This window comes from Dromiciops gliroides, chromosome 2 (genome assembly GCF_019393635.1).
Source record: "Dromiciops gliroides isolate mDroGli1 chromosome 2, mDroGli1.pri, whole genome shotgun sequence".
NCBI lineage: Eukaryota > Metazoa > Chordata > Mammalia > Microbiotheria > Microbiotheriidae > Dromiciops > Dromiciops gliroides.
The window spans coordinates 481805519-481818353 of record NC_057862.1 but is presented as its reverse complement, the minus strand read 5'-3'; the positions used below and the strand labels follow the sequence as shown (position 1 = coordinate 481818353).

Sequence of the window (12835 nt, the reverse complement as noted above, 5' to 3'; positions counted from 1 at the left end):
CCTTTATTTCTCTAATTTCTTTTCCCATTTTTTCTTCTACTCCATCATTTTATTTTTAAAAGACTTTCTGAGCTCTTCAAAGAAGCTTTTTGATCTTGAGACAAGATCATCTTCCCACTTGAGTCTTCACTTGTAGGCATTTTGACAAACTTATCTAAGTTTTTGTTTTGGTCTTCCCTTTAACCATAGATGTTGTCAGTGGTGAGGGTCCTTTTTTTGTTCTTACTCGTATTTGACCTATTTTTCAACTTATAAAGTTGAACTCTTGTGCATAGGAATCATTGTTGCAAGTTTCTTTTTCTAGGGGATAGGAGCTAAGTCACTTGCTTTCTGTTCAGAGACCGCTGTGGCTTTCAGATTCCTTACTATGCTGGGCTTGCTCCCTGTGTTTGGGATGGCTTGACTAAGTCATGCCTGTTCTTTGGGAGGTTCTCCTATCTGGCAGTTTGCCCTCCTAGCCAGGGATGGTGGGTCTCACAAATGCCTATTGTGCCACAGCCTTCTGAGTTAGGACCAAGGAGCGTCAGCTACTTATTTATGGCTTGTAATCTATGAGCTTCTTTTTTACCTTCCCAGACCCACTCTCTGTGCATATCACTCTCAGCGTGCTGAGTTGCTGCTGTGCTGAATCTGTGCTAAGCAGCTCTTTTCCCTTTGGCTCAAGTGAGACAGACCTTTCTTCTAAATTATCTCAAGTAAGGATTGTGTCTCTGTCTTTTTGTAGGCTCTGTAGTTCAGAATTATTTGGGAGGCTTGATTTTATGGTGTTTTTGGGTGGTGAAACATGGGAGAAGCTCCAGGCATCTTCCTGGCTTTTCTCCGTCCTCTTGGCTCAACCCCCAGCATTCCCCATTTGGGCTTTTCTTAGCAAAATATTGGAGTAGTTTGCCATTTTCTTCTCCAGCTCAATTTTACAGATGAAAAACTGAGGCAAACAGGGGTTAAGTGACTTGCCCAGATCCACACAGCAAATAAGTGTCTGAGGCCAGATTTTAACTCAAGTCTTCCTGACTCCAGGCTTGCACTCCATCCACTGTACCTCCTACCTGCATGAGGAATGACTAAAAAGTTGAGGGTGGGAGAAAAATTTGGAACTAAAAATTCTATGAAAACAGATGTTGAAAACTATCCTTACATATAACTGGAAAATAATAAAACACATTTATTTATTTATTTAATCATTATTTATTTATTTTATTCATCTATCTATCTATTTATTGGGTGAGGAAAATTGGGGTTAAGTGACTTGCCCAGGGTCCACACAGCTATAAGTGTCAAATGTCTAAGGCCGGGATTTGAACTCAGTTCCTCCTGAATCCAGGGCTGGTGCTCATCCACTGTACCACTTACCTGCCCCATTTTTTAAAAAAGGGTTAATATAGCTTTAGAAAGTTTTCTAAAGCCCTGACAGATTAAGTGATTTCCTTATGTTCCCACAGACAGCGTATATCAAAGGATTCTTCCTGTCTCTACAGTTGTTCACTGTCTAGCAAAGCATATTGTGTTTCTATCTAGAGACTGAAAAGGACTATGATTTCACTCATATCGACACCCCATCCAGTGATGCAAATCATAACCTACCCATGTCTAATTCATTCAAGTCCTGTCCATGTCATTTCTGCTTTTAAATTAGCACAAGGATTACATCCAAAATACAAGACATCTTTCTCATTTTCTCTTGTCTTTTCAAGAATGGAGCATCCAGACTGTCCAATGGTTAGCCCATACTTCTGCCACATGATCAGTCTATATTCTTTTTCAATCAGACATTTCTTTGATGAGATACTTTTATACAGTTTCTCCATTTAATCCTGAATATAATAAATAGGTTTCATTACACCATTCGTTGGGGGGGCAGCTAGGGTTGCTCAGTGGATAGAGCACCAGCCCTAGAGTCAGGAGGACCTGAGTTCAAATCTGGAATCAGACACCTGACACATACTAGCTATGTGTCTTTGGCAAGTCACTTAACCCCAACTGCCTCACTCAAAAAACCAAAAAACAAACCAGGTGTTTATTCAAAAATGATTTTTAGGCCCTTGTAAGTTTAAACACTCAGATGTCATTTCCCTCAGAATTTCCTCCTCTGAAAGGGAAGACCATAACCAAGAAAGAATAATGGAAAGGTATCCTTATTTAAACAATGAAAACTAACAATCAAGAATGGCCTTCACTTAGCTGCTTGTACAACCACCAACTGAAGGTAAATGGCTTTGATTTCTACTGAGTTTTGTAGTTTTTCTCTTTTTAATCTAGCCTTGTGCCTTTGTATTTCTCCCTATGCTTGATCAAAGCCACAGATTTCCTAATGCACTTTATATGCAAGAAAATCTTTTTCAGCCAAATAGCCCTATCTATCCTGGATGTTTCTACTACCTATGTTTTTAATCCATCTCTATAAACTTTATATTGGAATATAAATTAGGCTTTCAAATGCTACTATTTGCTTTCCAGGATTCTTGCTGGAGGCCTTTTTTAAAATTCTAATGTGTCTATAGAGACATAGACACTGCATTCACAAATGCCATCTGGTTGGGTATAATATTTAGTTCTTTTACTTGAATGAAAACACTTTCCATTTATTATGTGTGTCTAAGTTTTTTAAATTGCCATAATCATGCACATTAAGGTGGTTGGTGATGAAAAGTCATTTTATTAAACATTTTTTTTCTAATTGTGAAGAGTAACATATATACTTCAAATCTGAAAACTTACATTATTTTTCCTCATAAGAGAATTGAAACCAGGGAATATGAAAATGAGGCACTTATTTAATGGTTTAGAATTATAGTTGATGGTGGAATATGTTAATCATGGTGGAGGGAATCTTTGATGATATATTTGTTAGGGAGTAAATTTTTTAAAGTATTATGAGAGAACCACCTCTTCTCCACTTTTTCTGCCACATATTGAATGATTGGGTGAGGTCCTAAGGCAGGCCATCTTCTTAAAATGCACATCACACAACAGAAAAACATTTCTTTAAAACCAAGTAGGATGTTCAAGATTGCACCACTCAAGAAAGAAATATAACATGTTATTCCACTATGGCTTACTTCTTTTCTTTATCATATAGCCAAAGTGATATTGTAAGGAAATGTACACTACTCTTGGAGTAGGACAGCTAAATTAGATTTCAATTTTTATCTATCTGAGCTGCTGATATTAATTTTGCTTTTCTGAGAATCACTTTAGTCACATGAGGATAATATTTACCCAACTGAACCCTACCAAGTAGTTATAATGACCAAGATGCGAGAATAAAGTGTACAAGTACTTGATAATGGTGAAGGGTTATGCAAAATTCAAGTTATATAAATTGGGATTTCACTCAGTCCAGATTCATCATTCTCTCTCCCATTTAAATCCTAGTTGACCTAGAAATGAGGATCTTTGACTTGGAAATAAGGAGGTGTAGTGACAATATAAAAACCAATTTTACTTACCTAAAAATTACACTTAAGCTTGGTCCCTTCTAACTACAATTTGGCCCTATGTTCCACAGGTGGTAAGAGGCAAAATCAGGATTTGAACTGTGGTGGGATTTTTTTTTTCTTGTTTATTTGTCTGTTTTTGTTTTTCTGGTTCACAGAATCATCTTTGCTACATTGCTTTAAATCACAATCTACCTTTTAACATTCTTATCTGTACACTCCCTATTCTATTGTAAATTACCTTCAGGAAGAGGATTTTATTTTCCATTTTTGTATCTCCACAACCTTGTAAGTTAAATCAACAAGAATTTATTAAGGGCCCATGATGTGCCAGGAAATGTCTTATCACAGCAATTTTTATAAATATCTGTCTGATTCCATTGAGTTGGAATTCCCCAGAATTCTTTTTCACTTCTACACAGAAAACTCTTCATTGTCTTGTAGAGTCACAGTTTTGCTTCCAAAGCATATCAGTGCTAATATTTGGCAGTAGGCCAGGGGCATATGTAGACATGGCAGGAAACAAAATTGCCCAACCTACGTCTTCCTATCAAAGAAGCACACATGTCAATGATTTTTTCTTATACTTATTTCAACTCTTTTTTCCCTCAACCATTCTGCTGTCATTTACATAGAAGGAATAAGAAATGTCAGTGGTGGTGTCCTTTGCTCTGCCTCCTGAATGAAATAAACTTATGGTTTCTTCTAAGATGAGCACCATTGCTCCTATTACTAAAGGTGACGCTGTTGCACGTGGTTTGCAATTTCTCCATGTGACTGGGTGCTGATAAAGTCTCAGGCTCCTGAATTAGTGATTCATGTGCAATATACCTGTTTCTTGCTCCCTCTCCAGGGACTAGGTAGAGAGAAAAAGAGAATAGAAAGAGACAGAGACAGACAGAAAGAGACACAGAGACAGAGACAAAGAGAAAGAGACAGTGACAGAGACAGAGACAGAGACACAGAGACAGAGAGAACCTTTTAACCAGCACTCTCTGATATATACTTTGTTCCTTTGTATATTATAACTACAGCCTGAAAAAAAATAGCATTTTACTGAAAAGTTTAAAATTATATGGAGGACTTGAGGGAGAAGTAGAATGCCTTTCTTTTTCCTGCTGCCCACCCCTACTCACAGCAGGTGAAACTCTGCTCTATATCCAGCATTGATTCTGCTTTAAATCCTACTGACTGTATAGCTCAGGCAGTCCAGTGAAACATTTCAAATGTGGCTGCCCCTGTCTCAAACTGTTTACCCATGTTTGCACAATTGTCATCAAAGCTGCAATGATCCTAAGTCTCTGTGAATGAAATCAGTTGACTTTTTATTTAAGCTCTCCAAGAAGAATACAAGCAATGGAAAACGGTGAGGGAAAAATTCATCCTCTTCTCAATAATTCTCAGGAACTCAGCAGCAAGTGACAAAGGCTTTATTTTCTTCTCATGAGAAGGAGGCACCCTAGTGTGCAGCTAGTGGGTGCCCCAAAACGGGGCTCACAGGCCCTGTTTTATACCCTAGTCCCTAACGCGAATCGACCTTCCCCTTTTTCGTCACTGGTCGGGGTTACAATCTACATGCAAAAACTAGCTAATCAGAACGCAGTATTCCCACCCCTCTTCCTTGTATGGGCATAACTCAGGGTGGACCTTATATTCCTTATATGGACAGAACTCTGGAGAGGACCTAATTGAGACCAGGGCTCCTTGAACCATGTGACCTTGCTAACCTGAGGGGAGGGAGGGGATCTGAGACCTTTGTCCTACAAACAGGTCAGGGGAGTATGACTGACTGTTATATCCACATTGAGAGGAGACAACTACCATTTCTCACAAAAACTTACCCAAATATGTTCAGAAAAGATTGAAAGTGTTCAGAATGGGCAAAGAGCAAATATAACTAGTGGAGACAGGACAAGTATTCTCATGGACTGCCTGTATTTCAATGGTGAAATACACAAGTCTTCTGTTCACTGAATCCTACCTTCTAAAATCCTCATGCTTGTGATGAAATGGAACATGAGCACAGTACAGGTTGCCTCAAGAAAACAAAATGCTAATGTTTTTGTCTTTTTAGGAATGAATTTAAATTTTGAATTGGGCAAGTAAAAAGTGACTAAACTGTTCCCAGTCTTTGATCTAGTAAAATTTTGCTACTATAAATATATCTAAAGGAGGTGGAAGATAGAAACAAAGGTTTAGTATACACTAAAAAAAAAACCCAACATACTAATAATTTTGAGGTAGCAAAGAACTGGAAATGCATGCTGATTTATTAGAGAATACCTGGACAAACTATGGCATATTAATGTAATAAAACATTATTAAAATATATTTTCAAATATTTACTCATCTTTTTTTACAGCAAAGAACTGAAAATTTGATAGCCATTGATAAGATAATGGATGAATCCATTATGAAAGTTAAATATAATGGATTATTGTTGTTTCATAAAAATTAGCAGATATGAAGAACTCAGGGAAAGTTTAGATGTCCGAATATGTCCCTTCTTATTTTTCCTTTCCTAGTGTAACACTTTATTTTATGTGCCTTAGCATCCTAGACAGCTCATTTCATTCTGTTCCTTTTGGAACGCTAACACTTTTATATAACCTTGCTTTGCCCTGTCTTCCTATTCATCCTCTATTAATTCACTTCTTTTTCATCTTCTATACATATTTGTCCCCATTCCACTAGGGGAGAGAGAAAAAGAGAGAGAAAGAGAGACAGACAGACAGACAGACAGAAAGAGACAGAGAGACAGAGACAAAGAGAAAGAGACAGTCACAGACACAGAGACAGAGACACAGAGATAGAGACACAGAGAGAGAGAACCTTTTAACCAGCACTCTCTGATATATACTTTGTACCTCTTATTTCTCTCCATGCAATATCCCCTTTCTATTTTAGCTAAATAAATTAATGAATCAATACATGATGACTTGTGCACTGTAGTACTAAAAAGTACAGCAGTAAGCTCTTCCTCTTTAAGTGTAGACTAAAGGACCATCCAATGTACCTATACCTTGGCAGTTATTGTTGACATATTAAGTTTTAGCTGGAATATCATTAGGATTTTTTCCATTATGTTTTCAGCTGTGCTCACATATGTGCACAGTGATGGCAACCAGTATTTGAAAGAGATCTTTAAGCTCATGAAGTTGACAAAATGATGTCAGGCATGGACCAAGTATCTGTCAAACAGTGTCCTAAAAATAGACGGAATGACTCAGATAGTAACTGGGCAACAACTTGTTAACCTGGAAATTAAGGAAATAATCAATATAGGAGAAATAAGGTCTTTAATCTGGGCAGAGGAATTATAACTCATGGTATTGTAAAGCAAGAAGCTAGGAATACCCAAAGATGGGAACAGAAGACAGGGTTTTTATGGGATAACAGAACAAAGGGAACCAAAAGACTACTACAGAAACTACTAACTACTTAATGTAAATGAACCTTTAACAAAAGAAACTATAGAACTGCTCAAGAGTTAAGTATAGATGCTACTTAACTCTAAATAGAAACTACTTAACAAAAAGTCCAGGGAGTAAGGAGGGGGGGGGGAACATTTTGCTTTGGGGAAGGTCCATAAGTTCATCAAGAGTCAGGAATTGACAAAGATTGGTTAATCTCAGGCAATTCATTGGCCTGGGAATGGGGAGTAGGAGGGGATCAGTCAGTTCTCAGTAAATTTGTAGTTATCAAGCTCTATCATACTTTTTCATTTTCCTCAGGGTTTGTAATCTCATTTGCATGTAACATTTAAAGTTAAGTTTTCATTCTTTTTTCATGAAAAAATTCAATTGAAAATATGTTCTTCTTTCTAAATATATTTTAAAACAATTGATTTTTTCCAAGGGAGCAAATATAGACTATATCATTTTTAAAATAGCTAAAGTCCTGGGAATTCTCTCTTGTCACTCTTCTGAGAAGGAACAATTCTAAAGTTCATGTTCTTTCATCTTCTGACTGTTTCTCCATTGCAGAGTTTGCACATATTGAGTGTGAATCCTCACTCCCACATTTACTACATGCATGATGATGTGGTCTCTTGATTCATTAGTTTCCTCTTCTAATGAGATTAATAATATGTTTCGTACATCACAGGAATTTTTTAGGGAAATTGTTGAGTCTAATTGCAAATGCTAATCCATTTAAGTGTCACAGTGACCTACCTAAAGCATGAGTCTATCAGTCCTCATAAATTAAAATTAAAAATAAAAATAGCAAAAGTAATCCCTATCATCTCCTAGATCAAATATAAAATCCTTTCTTTGACTTTTAAAGACCTACCCAGCCTGACTGTTCCAGCTTTTCAGTCATCTTACCCTTTACTCTCCTTTAGATACCTTATAATCCAATGACACTGACCTAATTAATTTTCTTCTCACAAGGCACTCCATCTAACTAATTCAATCAATTTTCCTTGGCAGTCTCCCACACCTACAATGATCTCCTTCCACATCTCTGCCTCTTAGCTTCCCTGTCTTCCTTCAGGTCTCATCTAAAGTTCCATCTGCTGTAAAAAGATTTTGTTAATTCCCCTTTAATGGTAGTAAATTGGATTACTTCCAATTTCCTCTGTATATATCTTATCTGTACATAGCTATGCACATATTTTCTCCTCCATTAGACTCTGAGACCCTTGCTAACAGGGACTAGTTTTGCCTTTCTTTGTATGGCAAGCATTTAGTAGAGTGCCTGGAACATAATAAGCACTTAATAATTGTTTCTTTTCTATTGATTACTATTTGGCAAATAATATTCAGTGTGTTACGTGAAGTCTAGGCTTGTGCAGATATATTTGTTTTTAATATAACTATTTAATTGATGACTGCTGTCTTTATTACCAGTTATCAAAATTTTGCTTGTTAAAACCAAACAAAAGGAATAGGAATTTATGTAGTAAAATTCAATGCTTAATGGTTTGTCTTTATTCTTTTCTTTTTTTCTAATTTTTAAGATCCTTTTAATATGTGATTACAGGCATCAGAGAAACAAATAAATAACTTTATCTATTTGACAGAAAAATAAAAACTAATTTACTGCCGTGAAATGGACATTAACTATCTAAAGGACTTTATCCACCCCATGGACAAAAGCATCTACAATTAAAAATATTATTTTTCCCCTCATTTGTCTTCATTCAGTAACTAGTTTGTTAAAATGAACTGAGGATTTTTTTTTCCTGCTAAACTGTTGTGAAGCTCATTGTTATGTTACTGGCTTGTAACCCCATTCTACAGTTTCACTGACATTGTTAACAAGAATATTCTTTATTTGGCTTTTGGTTTGATTAATGAGGCAAAATTCAAGACAAAAGAAGTTAAAAGGAGTTTATTAAAAGTATATCAATATAGCAAATGTTGACAGGCTGATCACTGGAGATCAGAAAGGGATTCAAGATAGAACCAGCTTTTTTTTTTTTTTTAGTGAGGCAATTGGGGTTAAGTGACTTGCCCAGGGTCACACAGCTAGTAAGTGTTAAGTGTCTGAGACCAGATTTGAACTCAGGTACTCCTGACTCCAGGGTTGGTGCTCTATCCACTGTGCCACCTAGCTGCCCCAGAACCAGCTCTTTTATTGATAACTTTGGCAATAAAGACTTCCTTATCTGCCAAATGAGAATATCTGATTACATTAAATATAAGGTATCTGATAGAACTGTTTTTATTATTTTACATTTCCAACTCATTAAAATTCCAATTTATAGTAATGATCAGAACAGACCATAAGGTCAACAAAGTGATATAAGTAGGATGAATTAATGGTGATGGTGGTGGTGGTGGTGGTGGTGATGATGATGGTGGAATATTAGATCTCAGTGAAGCAAAACTCCAAGGAATCATAAAATGTTTAAGAATTGAAAGAGACATATAAATTATTTATTCTAGCTTGCTATTTTTAAATTGAGAAAACTAACACCTGAAAAAGTTTAAAGACATGGCCAAAGTCACACAACTATTGTTAGTGTCAGGACTAGAATCTATATATCTTGGTGCCCAGTTTATTGCTTTTTTTTTTATACTACGATATATCTTTGTAGTAGACTACTAAAATTTAACTAATTGAATTGAATTTAACATTTAACATTGAATAAATGAGCAGTGATTCACAATTGCCTTTATCTTTACACACACCCTTAAATACAGCCCCTCCACCCCAAACCTCAGGATATTTTAATTTAAAGAAGTCAATGCAGAGAATCATAGGACAGGAAAATATCTTATTGGACAAAATTGTCCACAAGAGTCATCTCTGGGTATCGTACCAGAAAATGCTGATATGTATTGTATCTGATAGCTTTTCATAGTCTTGGTCAAAGTACATCCTCTATGTTAGCATTCTCTCTGACTCAAATAGTCATTGCAATTCTGGGCGATTGGGTTCCCACAAGGTCATCAGGACTGCGCAGAGAGGCTTGACATTCTCAGATCACGTGATAGGAGCGTGGCTGGAGCTTCTCCCGGCTCCCCATTGGTCCCGACCTTTTCATGGTCCCCGAAGTGAGGGTGCTTCGCTTCTGGCTCTGCTGTCTCCTGCGTGAATGGGGCTGGGGCAGTGATTCAGTGGTTCTGTCAATCAGTCAAGCCTGAGGCAATGGTGGGCATTCCTTGTATCATCATTCCTATCCTCCTTTGGATCTACAAAAAATTCCTGGAGCCATATGTATATCATCTAATCTCACCTTTTGTTAATTGTCTGTGGTCTAAAAAGGGTCTAAAAGAAAGCTCTATTGAGAAAAAAGACAAAAGAGACTATAAGATTGCAGAAACAAATGGAATCTCTACACCAGAACCAACAGAAAGCTGCAACAAAAAGACAGATTAAAACTATTTGTACAAAGGATGTCTTTGCTTTAAAAATGGAACTGATGAAATGGAGCAACTACTCTGATATTGTCTTTCACACTTTTCTCTGAGACCAGATATGGGGTAGATATTTTAGAGATCTCCCTAATATACGTAATATTTCTATTTAAATGTTTAAATTATATTTAATTACCTCGTTCCTGTTCTTTTTCTGTACTGAAAGAATTTTCATCTCTATTATTGCAAATAACCTAAAGTTTCTATTTTAGGTTAACATTTTTTAACAATACAAATAAATAGAAATTCACTTTAATAAAAAAAAAATAGTCATTGCAAATAACCTACAGTGAATTAGAATGCCCTACTATTCATACCAATCAGTTACTACTAAACTTATAACAACATAGCTTCAACAATCTGATCCCTCGGTTTTCTGACTCTTGTAGCTTCCCAAATGTTTTTCTACCTAGAAGCACAGAGTGTCTTTAATTCAGTAATTACTTTCATCAGAATTATTCTTATTAAAGGCAACACATTCATGTTTTGCTTTAAATTTCTTTCCTCTTGGGTCTTTATGGACTGAATGACATAAGTCTGTTTTTATTGCTTTTGACAGGTCATACCTAGAATTTTGGTTCTCTGGGGAAACATAATTTTATTATTTTAGGCTGAATTGCTCAGTGTAGGTATCAAAACTGACTAAAGCCATTTAGCATAAAGGATTATTTTTATTTGAGTGCATTAGTGCCTTCTTGTTATTAAGAAACCAAGAAAGTAGAAGTCTCTGAATGACTAAGGAAAAAAAAAAAACAAGAATGAAGACTAGGTGGTAAATGTTCTCAATTTAGTTAATAAATGAAAAAACTTTGGATAGAATCTTAAAGTAACACCGGAAACTTTTTTTTTTTAAAGCAGGGTTTTTTTGTTTGTTTGTTTTAAGATTTAAAAGAAAATGAATGGAACACACACCTCAGTAAGTATTAGTAAGCCTATTATTAATCTAGAATTTTCTTGACTACATACTTTAAGATTTCCATTTTGAATGAAAAAATATTTGCATAAATGTTCATATGCATTTCATTTATTTACTTTACTCTATACAAAGATAGATGATATAAGTTCATGGTTAGTGTCTTGGATTTGGAGTAAAGAAAATTTGGGGTCATTTCATACTTCAGACAGCCACTGGGTGACCATGGATAAATTATTTTATCTTTTTTTGAGAATGTTTACTCATCCAAAAAGATATGAGTGATAATATGTAATGTATCTACATTGGGTATGTTGGGAGAGTCAAATAACTAGACATTTTAAAAATGTTTTGCAAACCTTAGAGTATGATTCAAATCTTGGCTTATTATTATTATTATTATTATTATTACAAAGTGCTTTCCTTAGAACAGCAATGGTAATACATGTTGATAACAATTATTTGTGATTTTTACACATAAGAAGACTGAAGCAGTTGGGTGGCTTGGTGGATAGGGCACTGGGCCTAGAGTCAGAAAGACCTGCATTCAAATTCAGCCTCAAATACTTACTATAAGGCTCTGGGAAAGTAATTTAATTTCTGTCTGCCTCAGTCTTCTCATTTGTAACATGATGATAATAATAGCCCTACTTCTTAGGGTTGTTGTGAAGATAAAATGAGATAATATTTGTAAAGTGTTTTACAAAGCTTAAAGGTATATATTATAACAAGCTTTATCATTATCATCATCATCACCACAGAAGTCTCAAACGAAGGTCCAGATAACCTTTTGATGGGAATGTCAGTGGTAAATCTTGTTTATTTTGTTGGTTGATACTGTTTCATCTATTGGGTAATTCCCAATTTAGAAACTGGTTTGTTCCTGAAAACAGCTCCCAAGATCATTGAGAAGTTAAATGAATTGTCTTTGTTTAAATAAACAGTGTGTCAGTGGCAAAATCTGTGTCTAAATTTTCTATATGACATTTCTTCTCTCTTGTTCAGGTATAAATTGCATTTATATGTGCTCTGAAGTCACTTCAACTCTTAGGTGTTGGGATCATATAATCTGATAGTGTTGAATGTAGCAAGAATTGCTGATTTATTTTCATATATATGTGTGTGTGTGTGTGTATGTAGATGTGCATATGTGTGTATATATACAAATATATAAATAAATGCATTATACACATGTATGTTAGATATATGTGTGTCTATTCATACATACATGTTATGGATATCCATGGTTGCTGGAATAGAGAGAGAGGTATTAGTCGTATGATATAGTTGATTTTGGCATGTTAGGAAATATAACAGTGGAGAATGTGAAGGTAACACTCTTCGGAGCAATTTAGGTTACATATGTTTATATGTGTATGTCATAGATATGTCTTTATATATAAACATATGTAGCCTAAATGCTCCGAAGAGTGTTACCTTCACATTCTCCACTGTTATATATCCTAACATGCCAAAATCAACTATATCATAGGACTAATACCTCTCTCTCTATTCCAGAAACAAAGGATATCCATAACAGTCATAGTACTCAGTTTCAGGGGGTTAGGCAAAAAACAAACATAACAATCATAGAAATGCTTCCTAACTTCCATAGATCT

The 12835-nt window shown here is 35.5% G+C and overlaps 1 protein-coding gene across 1 annotated transcript; it reads left to right on the top strand.

Moving 5' to 3' along the window:
- Positions 1-10034: 10034 nt before the first annotated feature.
- On the top strand, positions 10035-10338 carry LOC122744534 (UPF0729 protein C18orf32 homolog). The gene has a single exon (XM_043990064.1). The coding sequence runs from the start codon at positions 10035-10037 to the stop codon at positions 10263-10265; it is 231 nt and encodes a 76-aa protein (XP_043845999.1). The 3' UTR covers positions 10266-10338.
- Positions 10339-12835: the final 2497 nt, after the last annotated feature.

Bases quoted from the DNA above. Each gene is read 5' to 3' on its own strand.
- LOC122744534 (XM_043990064.1), top strand. From the start codon at position 10,035: ATGGTGGGCATTCCTTGTATCATCATTCCTATCCTCCTTTGGATCTAC.